The 19,143-nt window shown below is 39.3% G+C and overlaps 1 protein-coding gene across 1 annotated transcript in view; it reads right to left on the bottom strand.

Moving 5' to 3' along the window:
- Nucleotides 1-19,143, bottom strand: part of TBC1D22A (TBC1 domain family member 22A) — a 181,688-nt gene that overhangs the window by 101,585 nt on the left and 60,960 nt on the right. The window contains exon 9 of the mRNA XM_032185604.1: nucleotides 17,791-17,900. Within this exon, the coding sequence (XP_032041495.1) occupies nucleotides 17,791-17,900 (110 nt within the window). The remainder of the gene's footprint in view (nucleotides 1-17,790; nucleotides 17,901-19,143) is intronic.

Raw genomic sequence — 19,143 nt, 5'->3', positions numbered from 1 at the left:
TGTCCTCTCCATGGTCTCGTAAGTAAAACCACAGGGTGGCACGGGGTGAGTACCCACCATATCGTCTTCCTTGTGTGGGTGAACGCCTACCCCTGACAGCTGAGACACTGCTTTGTACAGGTGCGAAGGAGAATAATCTCTCTTCAAGTTGGTGAACCTTTTCAGAAAGTTTCTCCCAAGTGTTCTCCTTTGGTCGGTGGGCACTGGTTGGTTCAGGTGGGGAGGACAATAGATTCTCTTCAAGTTGGTGAACCTTTTCAGAAAGTTTCTCCACAGCTGAGACGCAGGCCTGTAAGGAAGAGGAGAGACTTTCTTCGTACTGCCGGAGTTGTTTAGCCGCTTCACCCACTGTGGGTTCCTCATCCTCTTTCCAGGCCATTATTGCCAATGAGCTGGCATATGATGATGGTGCACTCCGTACAAACTTCCGCCACATGGGTCGTGTACACTTGACTTCATCTGGATCTGTGGATGTTTGTTTGAGGTCTGGATCCTCATAAATCACTTCCCGTACGGCTAATTCCCTCAGGTACTGGATTCCCTTCTCCATAGTGGTCCACTTGCCTGGTAGACATAAAATATCTTCCTTGAAGGGATACCTTTCCCTCACAGCTGAGAGGAGACGCCTCCAGAGGCTGGTGGGTCGTGCTCCATCTGCAATTGCTTTGTCAATGCCGGCGTCTCGAGCAAGGGATCCCAGCCGCTTGGCTTCCCTGCCGTCTAATTCCACACAATTGGCTCCAGAGTCCCAGCACCGGAGCAGCCAGGTGACAAGCTGCTCACCTATACAGCGACCAAAATCTTTTCGCACATCTCGTAGCTCGCGCTCGTTTAGGCTTCGGGTAGTTACTGTTGCTCTTTCGGCATCCTCATCTTCCTCCTCCTGAATCCTTGACGGCCCAGCGTCGTCATCATCTTCGTCATCTCTATACTTAGTTTTGGCAGAAGCCTTACCTGGATTGGCAGAAGACTCTCTGCGTTCTAAACGACTTGAATTTCTATACCATATTTTCACCTTCTCTACAGGGGCAGCTTGCACTGCTACTGCTCGTTTCTCTGACTTTGTTACAGGGTCTGCCACAGGGGTTGGAATGCCCTCTGCAGGGTCAACTTGCACTGCTACAGCTCGTTTCTCTGACACGGCCACAGGAGCTGGAGCGGCTACAGGAGCTGGAGCAGTTGCAGGAACCGGAGCTGTAGCGGCTACAGAAGCTGGAGTTGGAGCTGGAGCAGTTGCAGGAGCTGGGACTGGAGCAGCAGTAGGAGCTGGAGCTGGAGCAGTTGCAGGAGCTGGGACTGGAGCAGCAGTAGGAGCTGGAGCTGGAGCGGCTTCAGGAGCTGGAGCTGGAGCGGCTTCAGGAGCTGGGACTGGAGCAGTTGCAGGAACTGGGACTGGAGTAGCGGCCGGAGCTGGAACTGGAGCGACTGCAGGAACTGGGACTGGAGCAGCTGCAGGAGCTGGAGCTGGAGCAGCTTCAGGAGCTGGGACTGGAGCAGTTGCTGGAGCTGGAGCGGCTGCAGGAGCTGGGACTGGAGCGGCTGCAGGAGCTGGGACTGGAGCGGCTGCAGGAGCTGGAGCTGGAGCAGCTTCAGGAGCTGGGACTGGAGCAGTTGCAGGAGCTGGAGCTGGAGCGGCTGCAGGAGCTGGGACTGGAGCGGCTGCAGGAGCTGGGACTGGAGCGGCTGCAGGAACTGGGACTGGAGCGGCTGCAGGAGCTGGGACTGGAGCATCTGCAGGAGCTGGGACTGGAGCAGCTGCAGAGTCCACCGTAGGGGTCACAGTGGCCGTTGGATCTGTCACAGGGTTTGGAGTGGCCGCAGGGTCTGTCACTAAGTTGACAGCAGTATCAATGGCAGCTCGATAGGCATGAGCCAGGCCCCAGCACGTTACAATGATTTGTGTTACTTTGGAACTGCCAGAATCATTACACCTTTTTTTCAAGCATTCTGCCAGTTTTTGAGGATTTTGCCATTGTTCAGGGGTGAATTTCCAACACACTGGGGGTGCCAACTGCTCTAGATGCCTGCCCATATCCACCCATACTCCCTGCCACCCACAACTATACTGCCTCCGGGCAGATCTCCGGATGAGCTTCATAAGTAGTTGTTTAACTTTAAGCAGAATCTGAAGTGCATTCATGAGGCAGAACAACAAGACTATGGTATTCTGAGTATTCCAGAAATATTCAATATCTTGGAGAGCTATTGTGACAAGCTCAGGGGATAAGAGGGTGGTGAAGGAGGAAGGCAGAGTGACCCAGGAGGATACAGGGGTGGTGAAGGAGAAAGGGAGAGTAAGCAAGTAAGGAAAAATATCCTCCCCTTTCCCCTCCACAGATTGACTCTCTAATGGAGAAAAACAATAGGTATAATTGCTAATAGTTCCCAAGATGCTGTTTCCAAAGTACAGAGTCCACGATGTTACTGAGTATAAATACCAAGTTAGAGTCATGACCAGATATCTTATCGTCTCATAAGCCATTGCTATAACACTTAGTACCATAATGGTCTGAAACCAGGGCCCGGAGAGGAGAAACAACACTACAGAGAGCAAATACGGAAAATAATGTACTATAATACTCAATTTGGAAAACAGGCGCAGCAGAGTTGTGATTAAAGCAATCAGCATCATGACAAGTGACTATTAAGCAGGTCTAATCCTTACACCAATTTTAGTTTAACACACTCTGATCAGATCTGCCGTTATCTCAACCTTTCGGGCCCCACGTTGGGCGCCAAAAAGACTGTCGTGGTTTAACCCGACCGGCAGCTAAACACCACGCAGCCGTTCGCTCACCCTCCCCCCTCCCTCTCTGGGACGGGGGAGAGAAATGGAAAGTGAAGCCCGTGAGTTGAGATAAAGACAGTTTAATAAGACAGGAAAAAAAAAATAACAAAATAATAATAACAATAATAATAATAATGATGATACAATGGTGATAATACGAAAGTAATAATAGTATGTACAAACAAGTGATGCACAATGCAATTGCTCACCACCCGCTGACCGATGCCCAGCCTAACCCCGAGCAGTCCGGCCCCCTCCCCCCGGCTAGCCACCCCTATATATTGTTTAGCATGACGTCAGATGGTATGGAATACCCCTTTGGCTAGTTTGGGTCACCTGTCCTGGGTCTGTCCCCTCCCAGCTCTTACTGCACCCCCCAGCCTGCCCGTTGGCAGGACAGAGCAAAGGCTGAGATGTCCTTGGCTTAGTATAAGCACTGCTCTGCAACAATTAAAGCATCGGGGTGTTATCAGCACTCTTCTCATTCTAAGCCAAAACACAGCATTCCACCAGCTACTAGGAAGAAAATTAATTCTGTGCTAACTGAAACCAGGACACCACTCTATCAATTTTTTAAGGCAATTTCTTTTTCCTCACCATAAATTTCCAATTTTATCACAAATAATGTAGAAAATATAAAAATTTAGATCCTAATCACTCACAGGATAAGAATTTCATCCTTAGAAGTTTGGAATAATGCCTTCCAGCAGTGGGAGAAATCAAAGATCTATTTTGATTGAATCATGACTGCTCTGAACCTAAGGTCAAAGTTCATACAATGAATCAAAATCTAACGTGAACTATACAGCTAAAATGGCAAGGCATTTGGATGTATTTGTATGAAAGCATTAACTCTAACTTGATTTTTTGTTTGTTTAAACATTTATATATTTATTTTTTATTTAAAGAACAGTAACTGATAGTTCCAGAAGTATTGTGCTCAAAGTACAGCAGTATGGTACTCGGTTACATACCATACAGCAGATCCTCTGTAAAAGTAACTTCAGATATTTAACAGTGAAAGCCAATGCAGAGCTAGAACACCACCACTTCCATCATTCACCTCTTCCCCGTCTATGAATCTAACACTGTTTTCTTTCTCAAAGTATCACTTACTCCATATACATCTGGAAATGCGAACCAAAACTGCCATCGTGGATTTTAGAACAGTTAAGTTTGCTCTTCACTATATTTGATCATTTTTTGGATCAAATGATCATTTGAGCTATTCATTTATTTTCCAATTCATTGTTTCAGATGCAAATGAACACAGCTGAGGGTCACTCTTCTACTTGTGCTCACTCATCTATCTGGGCAGATCCTTGTTGGCTCCTCAAGACCTCTCTTCTAATTAAACTATGCTACAGATATTCCCTCTTGTGGTATCTATAACTTTCTGAAGTTTGTGAACCTGTGAAAGACGAATTTTGCAAATGGTTAAAAAAAAAAAAAAGTTTTCTGTTACCTAAAATTCTTATCCTTTTGAGCTTACTGGTAGAGGAAAAAGCAAGTAACGGAGTTAAAGAAAAACATGTCAAACTCATGGAAGTCATGGAATATTTCTCAGGGCAATACGAAAGTACAGTGGTTGAGATTTCAGTTCCTCTACCATGCAATTTAATTGGCGGTATCTGCTTCCAAATTTGGCATAACAGCTCTTCAAAAGACCCAAGTTGTTATATATAGCACCAACAACTCTTTTTAGGATACATTTCCAATACAGTTCTCTACTGGCTTCTGCAGAAAAACATGTTCCAGTATTCAGCTCTCCTACCTATCCCCCCTCACACCTGTGGGTTCTGCCTCATTATTCATCCTTCAAGTTTTTGTTACATTTCCTCATTTATTCCTTGTGTCTATATTAAGCAAAAGGCAAGATCTGAAAAAGTCACAAGGAACTGAAAATCAGATTGTTTTACCTCAACAGATCTTCAGCAAACAGCTGATGTAAAACACCTTATTTCTAACCATTATTCTTGACAACGTTAAGTATGTGTTCACATATGTCAAAGTATGCACAAGAACACAACAAAACCAATGATAAATATAAAAAAAAGTCATGCTTTGGTGTGCACTAAATTCCTCAATGCTCTGCTCTAATAGCTTCCAACATACTTTCAGTGAACTATGCTAACCTACTTCACAGCTGAATGGTTGTAATATCTAGTTCAGACTCCAACATATAATTAGTTTCACCTTACAATACAAAAGGTTAAGACTTTATAATGTCACAAGGGCTCAAAACTTGCTTCACTCTCAAATCTTTGTGTTAATCACCTGTACTTATTCTACAGAGACTAATTTCTAATTGCCCTGCAACTACAACTAGGTCTGACAGGATTTTTTTTTCCTCCAAAAATAATAATTAAAATTTAAAGTATTTCAATTGCAGCCTTCACTAAACATGAAGACACGAACATACTAGATTAATTCTTACTTAAAAAAAAAATAAAAATAAAAGGTTAGAAAATTTTAAATGGAATAAACTTGTTTAGAACATGAAAATAGAGAAAATAAATGCACTTAAAAATGTATGGAAATAAAGAAAAAAGGCACTGAACAAATTTAACTCTAACTGCCACTCCACACTCACAGAAAGAAAAGAGTAAGAGATCACAGAGTTTCTTAAAAACATGTTTAACCCCTGGGAATTAAATCCCACTCATTTTTCTCTCTCTGTTCTGAATGCAGACAATAAGATATAATTTGGCAAGCTGTTTACATTGAAAAGTAAGTCCTGAAGTAACGTTTTCTGTGGATACACTGAAAAAGTGATACTGAGCGAAACTAAGGATTGGTCCTACCTGCATTTTTAACATGCAGATTAAAATCACCAGATGTTGCAGTATCCACACCATACACCTCTTACATTTTTAATTGCCTACAGCATAAGGCAGATTACTACAAACGTACATTCTAGAATTTTCAACCATGTATAGCAATGTGATGCTCTGATGCATATTGTAACAAATCTATTCCATTTCTAATTGCCATACACAACCACAGTACTGACAGCTATCTGTTCAAAATATTACTCACTTATGGTGTGCTAAAAAGAACACAGATGCGTTTCAAGTAGGCGTTAAGTAGTGTGCACTTCCAAAGCAAAGTTAACAGGTAATATTTAAACATATATATATATATACACATTATGTACTTGCACATATGCACACAAAAACATACCATGTTACTTTTCCTACTCAATGCTTTGGAAATATTTTCAAGTTTCAAAGAAAAAACTTTCTTATCTACACATCATAAATTTTAAAAATAAATAAATAAATGAATAAAATGGTTTAAGAGGAACACTCTCGTTAATTTGCTTTGACATTTTGTTAGCCCTGAAGTGGTCAAGCAGATGGATCACATGATCTTTGAAGGTCCCTTCCAATTGCACTATTCCATTCCATTCCCAGGGCAGAAAATGAAATGCATTTGCAACTCTCTAAGCTAAGAACCTCGGGAAAATAAGGCCCTCTGGAGGTAACCTTATGCACTATGTAATATATCGCATGTACCTTTGCTACAGTTATCATTAACAGGAATACTCTCTATTTTGAAAATTCAGCTTTTATAAGACTTAACTAAACAAAGTCCACATCATTTGCTTTACAAAGATGATGACTGAATAATTTTAAGAGATGAGGAAAGCTGAAGAGGGAAAAAAAACAACCTCTTACATCATCATTAGAGAATGAAATCCAAACTGAAGAAAAAAAAAAAAAAAAACAACTGTCAATAAGTTGATAATAATGAATGCAGGCAAGCGCAAATATAGGCACAGTGTTTTTCATCTTTTCAGGTCAGACAAGCTGTTTGCCAACGCAGATCTATAAAACCATCAGAACCATTTATAAAAGCAAATGGAAAATCTTCATGTGTTGTTTGTTTGTTTTTAATAAAGTTTTATCATTTTGATCAGAGCTTTTAAATGCTTCTTGAACCTGGAAATTACATTGTAAATTCAATACACATAATTCAGGACAAAAAGAGTATGCACGGACAAGAGCAAACACACAAGTGGGCTGGAGCATACTGTCTGCACAGATTCCATAGCATGTTCCACAATTACTTCAAAAGGCTCCCTGTAAAATATCTTTCATCCTTTGTAATTATTAAACCCAACTTCTGAAAGCTTAATTTCCTACACAGTACAAATGAATTCTACAAAGTGTTGCAGCCCCAGCTTCCTACCAGAAAAAATATCTTATTTTTCCTACATGAGATGATGGAAAATGCAATACCACATTAAAAGCAGGTAGTGATTCCCAGGCTGTGTTATAAAAGTATCCATAGTTTCAGAATCAGAGGCCTAATCTTTTCACGGAATGGCTGAGGTTGGAAGGGACCTCTGGAGGCCATCTGGCCCTACCTGCTCAAGCAGGTAGCCCAGGACTTGCTTCTACTGGACTATGTAATCAAACCTCAATTTTACACAAGTGTTATAAACTACAGGGACTGTTAAAGTAGCAGTAAAATAAGTGCTCAGAGTATATTTTTGGGTTCTGGTGTAGGCTAGACAATAATTCAAATGTGGATAAGAGCTAGAAATCACGAACATGGATGCTTACAATTCCAAAAGCTAATGCTGTAATTTTTTTTGTAGCAGATTTTTATTCTAAAGCACAGTGATAGCACAGGATATTTTGTATAAAACATAAAGAACAATGTGTTATACATAAGTATTCAGAAACAATTACATGCAGATTTGTTCTCTTTCTCAAAATAGTACTCAGTGACAGGCTAGAAAACTGCATTATTGGCTTCCAAAGAGAAAAAGGCTCTGTAAGAACTTCTGAAGAAAGCTGTCCTGAAAAAAACATTAGTCCTTGGGATAAATCCTACTGATGCCCTCCATTTCTCTTTCTCTAAGTCCTAACAGGCTTACTATAAGCCTAACATATTTGGCTACTGGGCCAGAAGATCCCCCGCACCCCGTTTTAAGAGCAGTCAGCAGTAGATGACTACAAGACAGAGTAAGGATACAAGCCAGGTAAGCCTGCAGTGATATATTTGCAGCACATTTTCAAAGTTTCCAGTTTATACCACTGAGACTTCCCTAACTCAAGGCGGTATCTTTGTAATTGAAGTTACTTAAAGACTTTACATCAACCAAGCTTTAAACTGTTCAGGTTTTATGTCCATGTAAAATGTTTTCCATCCTTTGAAAAGTAGCTCCCTTAACCACTCTTTATTTGAAGCCTTAGCAGCTTTATCAGATGCTATCTAGGTCTTGCATCAGAAGAGATAGAAAGCAGTGACTTCCTATTCACCTTCTTCATGCAGCTCATCATTTTAGAGACTTCTGTCCCATACAACATCCATGTCTCCAAATTGGAGATGCACAGATTTGACAGATAGACCAATCAGTGTGAAAAATTGGCTGGATGGTTGCACTCAAAGAATAGCGGTCAATAGCTCAATGTCCTGGCTGAGTCTAGTAATGACTGGTATTCCTTAGGGGTCTGTATTGGGATTGGTATTATTTAACACTTTTTTGGTCTCCCCTGAGCCTCCTCTTCTCCAGACTAAATAACCCCAGTTCCCTCAGCAGCTCTGTACAACACTTGTGCTCCAGGCCCTTCACCAGCTTTGTAGTCCTTCTCTGGACATGCTCCACAGCCTCCACGTCCTTCTTGCAGCAAGGGACCCAAAACTGAACACAGTACCTGAGGAGCGGCCTCACCAGAGCAGAGTACAGGGGGACGATGAACTCTCTCGTCCTGCTGTCTACACTATTCCTTGTACACGCCAGGATGCGTTGGCCTTCTTGGCCACCTGGGCACGCTGCTGGCTGAATAATCTGTCTGAGGTCAGATCATCAACACCCAAGATACAGTCCTTGACTACTCAGATTAAATCTACCCGGACCCATATAAGAAGACTATAGCAGTTACGCTTTTTTGCATAACTATTCCAAATGTTGAACAGACAATAGCAGACACACTTCAGTTAGTGTTACATCACAATAATGGGACTAACAAAACAATTATGTTAATTACATTCCAACAGCGAGTAGCTACAACACCTTTATTGCATGAGTTGGCTTATTAACTTCCTGGGATGGCTACATTGTTCAATAAAATGTATTTTTTTCCTTCAGGTACTAATAAAGCCTTCAAAGACTTCTATGAAGAAGACTTTCAAACAGGACTTTGAAGATCTAAAGGTCCTTTGGAAAAGGAAAAGTAACAAAACAGCACTATAGTGTATATGTTTTTCCCTCAGAAAAAGTCTTTTCATTTACTTGAATGATTCCGATTCTAAGCCTGCCCTTAATGTTGGTCATCCTTAAGAGTAATTTACATGTATGCTCTGTAAGAACACTGTCCTGAATTGAGAAAGGTTAAAGCTGCTTACAGAAAAATTTCTAGACTCTTGTTCTACTTAAAATTGTCTCCTTCATTTTAAGTTTAAAACAACATTTATTCTAACAGATTACATAAGAAAAATAGAAGCAGACATCTGAGCATGAATACAGAAAATACCCTGAATAGAAGCTCCTGTTGTGACCATATTTACACTTCAGAAGAATTTAGTCTCACGTATGACACACAGATAAACAAAGAGAGAAACACCTGTTAGGGATATTATTTGATAAGTAATTACTACAAATGCTATGGCTGTCCACTTCTCATTAGAAGAAAAGCCATGTTATAATCTTGAATAGGCCCAAATGCCTGCCTTGATTGCCAAGCCTGCTTCTCACAAAATTTCTCCTGTTTATACATTCACTATTAATACCTAAAGTTGAAAAGATTTTAAAGTGTTCATAGTAAAAAACAGCCTTATGGAAGCGACTGATATTGAAAAGAATGACAGCATTCCCAAAATAACGTATATCCATCAGAACAGCAGTCTTCACTCAAGAAAGAACTCGCTGTCAGCAAGACAGAGCAGTCTGTCTGCAGTCATCAGAAGCCATCCCTATAATTTTATGTATTATCATTCATAAAATTTTACAACTCAACTTGAATTTTTATTCTAAAATAAAAAGTTGTTACTTCTGTAAGTGATTTAAAGCCCAATTCTGATGAAGCAATCCATTCCCAACCTTATTTTTTTTTTCTTTTTCTTTAGACTAGTCACAGCTTCAAGAGAAGAAAAGGAGACTATGTTTTGTCATTCTTAGGATACAACTTGGACAAGGCACTGTCATAAAATGAACAATCTACATTTCTGGAAATTACTAAACAGTTATTACCATATAGAAGTTCTGTCTCACAGATGGAGTTACAGTGCTAGTAACTGCAGGAACAAATATGTAGATGAATATGTAGCTCAAACGTTAGGAGAGCTACATACAGAAATAACAACTGCTAGCATTCTTGTCAGGACTCCCACATTTCTAAAACTTGCATTTCTGCTGTCATCAGGATCTGTTTCAACAGGAACTGGAGCATGACTGCAGTACTGTCTTTCAGTATCAGCCATACAATGTGCGTACAGATTCAGTTAGTGGAGGTGGTTTGGGAGACTGGCCCACTAATGTCCACATTTTTGCTGAAGACACCACACTTGGAGTGCCACGTTCAGCTGAGGAAGGCAGGAAGAAAGAGTACCTTCTTAATTTAGCTAACCTAAATGGCACGTTGGGCTGAAACATATCCAGAAGTGCTAGATAAGCTATCATTTGGTACCCTGTGGTACCTGTGATACAGAAACTTCACTGGTGCATGAAAGCACACATGCAATACACACAAGGTCCACCAGGGTGGGGATCATCCTCCTGTACTCTGCTCTGGTGAGGCCGCTCCTCGAGTACTGTGTTCAGCTTTGGGCCCCTCACTACAAGAAGGACATTGAGGCCCTGGAGCATGTCCAGAGCAGGGCTATGAAGCTGGTGAAGAGCCTGGAGCACAAGTCCTGTGAGGAGTGGCTGAGGGCACTGGGATTGTTTGGTCTAGAGAAGAGGAGGCTTAGGGAGACCTCTCTACCTGAAAGGAAGGTGTGGGGAGCTGGGGGTCGGCCTCTTCTCACAGGGAACTGGTGACAGGACCAGAGGGAATGGCCTCGAGTTGTGCCAGGGGAGGTTCAGGCTGGCAATGAGGAGCCATTTCTGCTCAGAAAGAGCAGTCAGGCACTGGGACGGGTTGCCCAGGGAGGTGGTGGAGTCACCGTCCCTGGGGGTGTTCAAGGAGAGGTTGGACGTGGTGCTTGGGGACATGGGTTAGTGGGTGCTATCAGTGATAGGGGGGTGGTAGGACCAGATGATCTTGGAGGGCTTTCCAACCTTAATGATTCTATGATTGTATAATGAGAGAGATAAGAGGCAAATGCTGACACTTGCATGCATATTCCTTACATATGCCTATCTTGGCTAATAAGCCCCATATTCGCAGACAACACATCTGCAATTTATCACAACCATAAACTGGCTAGCTAAAACCATTTCAGCTATGAATGCCTAGCTACTTCAATGAAATGCAGACATGATCAAGATACTTGTCTTGCAAGAGTTTAATGAAAAGAAAGAAAGCTATCACTGACCTCTTCTTCTTAAAAATAGCCCTTTGAAAGGCCCTGTGAGGAATTCGCAGAAGTACTTGTACTAGTTATTTCTGTATGGGCTTTTCAACATCTGAGCTGCATATCCTGAGCTGAGGTACTTAAGATAAGTATCAGTTCCCACAGACCTTTGAAAGATTTTCCAAAGAGCACTTCATCCATCCATTTATGGCTCAGACCTGAGGCACAGGTTAGCAACAACTTTCTGTAACTCAGAAGCAAGAGACAACTCTCCAGGAACCCCCTGGCAGACTACAAATCTTACTATTTAATCAGCCACAGAGATAGCTAATATACACCTCAGTACAGTACGGTCCCTGGAAATGAATTATTTCCCCTTTATTCTAAAAATTTCCAGGCCCTGATAAATAATGATATTAAAATTTTATTGCTATTTTTAATACATCTGGTTAGGTCATTATGCAATGCATATATTTCCCCTTTGGTTATTTTATTACCATTACACTTGAACATAAAATGAAGAACTACACTCAATTTTATACATGAATATTACGTTTTCAGGTGGCACAGATCAGTGTGAACTTTTTACTTGAATGTTAATGGGACTCCGTTGAGGAAAGTGTTATAGGAGATGACATAATAATGAAAAAAAGCTAATTAAGACAGATGGAATGCAATGTCTACATAATTGACAGGAAATAATACTTGTGGGCTAAGTTCAAGTTTTCTCATGTCCACAGCCATTATTCCTACAGAGGAAAATGTAGAAGTACTCACACATCATCTACAGTTTAGAAGTGTTCTAAAGAAGATTGGCTTTATCGTAAGCAGGGTGGACTGACAGCCCAAACACTTTTACCTTTTGATTCTTCAACTAGAAATGCAAGACAAAGTAGTTTGGGTAATTAAACAAGTAGAAAAAACTACAAACACATTACTTGCAATATGAATGTTCCTACCAAAATATTGTTACATACATTAATTATAGATTACAAATGTGAATGTCTCAAATAATGCGTTAAAAATAATCAAGAGTGATTTTTTCAGACATATTTTGCATGTGGCCATGCACACTCTCAAAAAATCATTTTTTGAAATCAGTTTTAGAGTATTTTGCAAGAATACAGGCTGGAGACAACCTGGCTGGGAAAAATTTCTGTGAAAAGGACTTGGGAGTCTTGGCACACACATTCAGCACGAGCCAGAAGTGTGCCCTGGCAACAGAGGCCAGTGGATGAAGGGAAGTGATCATTCCCACTGAGCACTTACTGTGGAATCACTGAGGTTGGGCAGGAACCTCTGCAGACCATCTAGTCCAACCCCTGCTCAGAGCAGAGTCACCTGGTACAAACGGCTTAGGCCACATCCAGTTCAGTTTTGATACCCAAAGATGAAAACTTTACAAACTCTCTGAGCAAACTGCTCCATTGCTCTTTAAACACTGAAAAAGGAGGAAAAAAAAAAACGCATACTTTACTGTAAAACTTTTTTTTAATTCCAAAACCACGTCTAGAATACCACTTCCAGTTTTAGGGACTCCAATGCAGGAAAACTATCAATAGACTGGAGCAAGGGCATAAGTCTGCCAAGGTGCTGAGGGGGATCAAGTGCATTCCCTACGAGAGTCCTGGAGAAGGCTTCAGAGGTACATAACAGCAGCCTGCTAAAACCTATGTTTTCAAGATGACATAGCTTAGTTTTAATAGCAGTGTATATCAGGAAGATGAGAGACAAGCAGCATAAGTTGAAACAAGTAATGTTCCGCCTCACTATAGGGACAAACTTCAACAAGAGGACAAGACAAGCACTGGGACAGGTTACCCTCACAAGGGGATTGTACAGTCTCCATCCTTGAATGTTTTCGAGACCAACTGGACAAAGCCCTTAGCAACCCCATCTCAGAGCTGAACCTCTTGAGCAGGACATTGGACTAGATGACCTCCAGAGGCCCCTTCCTAGCTCAATTATCCTATGAGCTCATGATTTTGGAAGTTGTCATTTGTTTTCCTGAAAAAAAAATATGGAAAGCTGCAGTGAGTTGTAATCCCTCTGGCAGAAAAGTTAAAGAAAAAAAATGTAGCAGATAGCCGTGAAACACTGAAGAAGAAACCTATTACTGTGTACAGTCATCCAAAATTGACCGCTGTGAGACACTATAAGAAGCTAGTGATTAACAGATTAACAAACATAACAGAAAGACAAATTTTTAATAAAAAAAAACAACTCCAGTAATCCTATTTAAAACATTTTTTCAATCAAGTATGTTTTCTAGCCTGGTAAGTGATAAGATGTATGTGTAGCCACTTAGGAGCCTATAACTAGAGAGAACAAACTGAGAAAGAAGATGCAAAGTAATTTGAGAACTCAAAATGGATTAAACTACTGTGCGATATCAAACATTAAGTGCTGAAAAAGTTCTGCAAAAAAAAATGAGAAGTATTATTTTTGCCTGGAGCCAAAGACACACTTGCACAGAAACCCCCAGAAAACCAAAGCAGCTTGAGTAAATCTGTTAAAGCAACAGATGATTTGACCAAATTTTTTATGTCTTCTCTAAAATAAGAACTGCAAGCATGTCAGGAAGCAACCATCATGCTGCTCAATGGCAACACTGTTGTTTATTCCACAGATCCCTGTGGTTCAAACATGTGCTGTTATATTTTAAATACAGTCACATTAGAAGAAAAAGGAGATGAGTGAGTAAAGGACAAGTCAGATGCTATCAATAGCAAAACTACACCTAGGAATACATATTTCTTGATAACAGCCTTCATACTTTTGGAATCAAAAAAATGATACTGTCTGGATGGGATGAAAAAAATAAATGAGTTTTCTATTAAGAATAACAAAGGACTACAAATACATTCATTTTTCCATTATTCTCTTATGCTCAGGAAAGACAAACTTACAAAAAGGGTACTTAGCTAGTCCTGACAACAGGACCCTAATTATAATCACAGTATATACCCTTTAAACTTAGCCAGTCCTGGTAGGCCAACATCAAATATAATGCCTATATTCATCAATATATTATGGCAATTCTACACAGATTCTTACACTGCAGTTATCACCACAACATCACACATTCCTCTTCTCTAAAATCCTTGCACCATTTATTCAGGCATCTCAGACAAAATGTAAGTAGCCACACATGAGTCTCTTGCAATATATTTTCACAGAAAACAAGAAATATTAGCACTAAGCTTGTTCAGGATTCCCCTTTGTTTGTTTGTTTGTTTTAATGTCTGTTTTTGTCTTTTTTATGTCTTTATGAGAGAGAAGCAGTTTTTGCTGGTTGACTGTAAAGATATTCTATTATGCATAGTAGATCATATGGAAAAATACTAAGGGAAAAGTCAGAATAATTTTAATGACTATTTCCAAGAAACAATCAGCAGCACCTTTACTGAGTAGCAGGGAGACCTACAGAGGATGTTCTAGGTTAGTGTATATTGGCAGCATGCTTGACAAATTGAGAATGTACAGCATTTAAAGTAAAATCTCAGCTGCCGTGAGCCTGCCTTGGCCCTACTGTGTAGTTCTACTCATGTCTTTGCTATGGTACTAGCTCAAGGTATTCAGCCCTTGAAGTAACCAGTGCTTTTTTGTTTAGTTGTGTGGTTCAGCTCTGTGAATCAACTCACAATAGCCCTCAATCAGACAGGAAATCAGGTGCAGGAAGGTGCACAGGTTTATGATAGTTTGATATGAATGAGTTTATGAACTCTGAGCATTGTTTAATGCTAAATTGAATGATTACAGGTTGCCTTGAAAAGGGTGGTCCCACCGACCCCATATCCACACAGTCCTTGACTCCTTCCAATGAATGGATCCTGCAACCATATATCCAGAATGCAAGTCAGCTCAGTAAAACAGTCTTTCCTCTTTTCTTTTTTAGCCCCTTCCTCTCAAGGAACCCACTTACAGTTGGCTTAGTTCTCCCAACCAACTCATTCTGCACCATCACCCCTCTATTTGACCAGCAAAATGGTGTCAGCACAGAAGGAAACAAAAGAGCAGAATGTGAGCAAAAAAAAAGAAGCAAAACCTTTCATTTCAGCAGCACTCTGCAGTTGCAGTGAATTAACTGTAACATCATTAGTCACACCACTACCATAATCTTTCAAGCCTGCTTTTGATAGATGAGTGCATCTTTGAATACATCCAATTGATAATCATTCCATTAATGTAAGAGCTTAAATTTTTATCAATGCAGTTTAATTCCATTACAATTATTTTCAATAATTTGTTTATCAGTACTTGATGTTTTTGTATGAAAACACAGTTTTAAGGAGAAATGATGTCATCTCTGAATTTCTTTTTCTAGAAGAAAAGCAAAGCAGCAGCCCTACAACAGAAGACATTCCAGAAACAGGAAAAATTGTAAAATAAGCTGGAGAGGGTTTCTATTTCTTTACTCATCTTCCTTCAAGAAGATTTGAAGTTCTGACTTTTAGTTTGATATGTGGTCAAATGCTGTTTTAAGAGACTGACATAAGAAAAGCAGCATCTTTTACAGGGATCAGTATGACAAAAGGAATATGCTTTTCAATGATGCTCCAACATAAAATCGAGCTAGCATTCACTTGACCTTTAACCAGGAGAAATACACTTAAGATACCCTCAAGGAAGTTTAAGTCTTCTGTTTCTCAACTCAATAGCTTAACAAAAACAAATTTCACTAAGAGTTTAATTTCACAAGGTACCTTAGCCAATGAAACATTCACATTGAAACATACATGACAGGCAAGAATATGTCAAGGCACTCTACAATGAAAGAAATATCTATACAAAAAATGCTATCAAAATAAAGAACCTGGGTAACATGAATTTAGCTTCACTAATAACAACAGCTTCATTTCATAGGAATTTTTATTGTTACTCACATTTCATGATGATGTACAAATGATTGGAGGTAGTCACTTTCCACACATACAAATTCAACCTCCATGGTCTTCACTATATTAAAACCACTTGGAGAAATAAACACTTAAATTCTCAAACGCTTGACTAAAGCATTTAAAAAAATAAGAAAGTTACATGGGCCCTACCAAAAGAACCGAATCCATCAAGTACTGTAGGAGCACTTTTCCATCACCTCATCTCTTAAGAAAATGTTAAGAATAAATTAACCAGAGTTTTGCTATCCTTGTAACAATTTCTATTGTCACCAGAATAATACTGAAACAATTTCAAAGCAAAGATCTTCCACATTATATGGGTAGCTCATTTGAAAGCAGGGAATAATCAGAAGGAGCTGGTATGAATACCACTTAAAAAAAGAAAAGAAGAAGCAGCAATGTGCTAAATAGTTGTAACCGTAATTTATTTTCTAATCAGCTCACTGAAAACAGCAAATGAACCCTGACTGCAACCATCTGCCTACTAAACATTGCTAACATTCTTTGTTGCCAGTGCAAAAGAGAAATCAACACCTTTCAGAAACTTTCACATCTCTATCAAAGGTCAACTTTGGTCCCATCATAATCCAGGAAGTCACTCTGATTATTTTCTTCCATATATTCTGACTTTCAGAAGTCAGAATTATGTTTACTTTTTAATAAGATTCAAAACTTTCATCTCAAATGAGACAGATCTGAAAAACAGGTATTTTATTTATAGATACATACTATTTTTGATGCCTATTGCAACAGAAAGCCTATAAAATTTAATTTAGGTAACTTCTTTTTCAAGTCTGAAGTATCTTTAGTTTTTTTTTTTTAAAGTAGATTTACTTTTATCTACTTTATTAACATTGCAGCATAAGGTGTTTCAAAATGCTAAATATCAAATACACGTGTTTGGACTACCATTTAATCTATGCTAGATTGTACTGATTCCTCCTTCACTTAAACACAAGATGTTCCAACTGCATATTTACTGTTACTTGTAGATCCTTCTAATCTTTGTGAACTTATGGACCAACTAGTACGTAGACACAAATCTTCCACTCTAAGTCTGTTACTTGTAGCACTTTAAAAATTGCATCCACAGTTACAGCTGTGGATGTAAAAAAAAAAAAAAACATTTCAAAAAAAAAATCAGACAACACTCAGTGAAGTAGCAGAAGTATGAAGACTCAAACAGATGTTTTAAAAATATGAAGATAATTTCAAGAACTAACAAGACGGCAGTTGTTAAAAGGTCACTATATCTATCGCTATATCTAAAATGATTAAATATAGAAGCAAGCTTTTCAGAACCTCGGTGAGACTATTTTAGTTGGAGACATATGTAAATATTCTCCACAACTGGTGACTGAGCTGTGTAACATGCCTCTAGAACTGGAGTTTGACTCTGCTCTAGCACATCATACTGCACTGAAACACGCAGACGTTTTGATGAATAAAACAGTTGAGCAACATCATCTTTTCTAATAGTATGCCAAACTTGCAGCAGATTTCTCCAATGGTAAAACGTACTTCTCCCCTGTTTTTCATAGAAGTATTCTTTCTCAACAACCTTCAAGTAGTTCAAAGCCATGACATTAATCAGTTATCTCCACTACTTACAGACAGAAAAAATCAATTTACCTGAATGCCATCAAGCAACTTGCTCATGCACCAATAACTGTCAGCTTCTATGTTCTGCAGCACTTCTTCAGGCAGACTGGAAACATCAAAATTTTCCACTTCTTCTTCTTCTGTTTGAGGAAAAGAGAGAGAAAAAGACAAGTCAATGAAGTGCACAGAATAAATAAAGCAAGGATGAGGAAAATAACTGAAAACAAAGACAAGCACCACTTATCTTCTAGTCAGAAACTTCAACGCACATTTACTTAAACAGTGAATAAATGAATAATTTATTGCTCAACTGTGTCATCTAATGGCTTTAAATGTTAATGAATACTTAATTTCTTGCAGACTGTGAAAATCTCAAACCATGCCTGGTTAACCAGAATTAATATATAAAATTGCTTCATTCTAGACATTTTACACCTGAAAGGGGAGTATCAGAAGCCCTCATGCTATGGATGAACAATCTCAACAGAACGTCTAAGTTTGCATCATATGCACTAAAATATGTTGCATGCTTTAACAGAAGAAACCCCCAAAATAAACCTTATAGAAAGCCAACAAAATGATTTAAAAGCTGACTATAGCTTTCCAAGGATCATTTGTTTGTCTTCAGGCAAGCATTTAGAATCTGAAGGAAATCAGACCGAAGGAAACAGACTATTTTTTCCCTCCAAAAAAAGATTCTCAACACTGGAAAAGCACAGAACCCTCAAGGCTGTCTAACTCATGAAAATTGAGTCTTTCTGTTGTCACAACAAAATAATATTTTAAAAAAAATCTCTAATTGCTATGAATCAGAATTTTACCATTAAGCTAGATCACTTGATTTTAAAACATGGAATCTGAGTTAATAAAGTGTGATATACTAAAGAAGGAATTACTTCCTTTATACAATTGCAAGACAAGATAGGATAAGCACTAAGAGAACCAAGAACATGCATTACCGTACAACTCCTCTACTCTCTATCTCAAATCTCTGCAGTATGTTATTACAGAAGCCTATGGAGATCTTTAGGTTGTCACATTTGATTACGCAAACTTAAAGCGTTTACTATTCAGTTGGTGATAGCCACGAGCATTACATATATTGTAAAATAATTCTAACATACAAGTGATTTTATCACTACTCATAGATTATCAGAAGCAAGGCGTTACCAATGCATTTTGGTTTGCACTGCCTGAGGGATCATTGGTTTTGGGATATGAAATGTTAACAACTATAGGACGAGGAGATTAGGTTGTGCTAACAAAACATTAGTTAAGATACTGGAAAACCTGTTGAGTGGAAAAAAAGGATTATAGCAAGGATGCCATAAATCAAAGCACGTGATGATCCCAATGGTACCAGGACTATCAACAACACACCAG

Source organism: Aythya fuligula, chromosome 1 (genome assembly GCF_009819795.1).
Source record: "Aythya fuligula isolate bAytFul2 chromosome 1, bAytFul2.pri, whole genome shotgun sequence".
NCBI classification, from domain to species: Eukaryota; Metazoa; Chordata; class Aves; order Anseriformes; family Anatidae; genus Aythya; species Aythya fuligula.
Note: the sequence above shows the minus strand (reverse complement) of the source record. Positions and strands in the feature narration are given on the sequence as shown.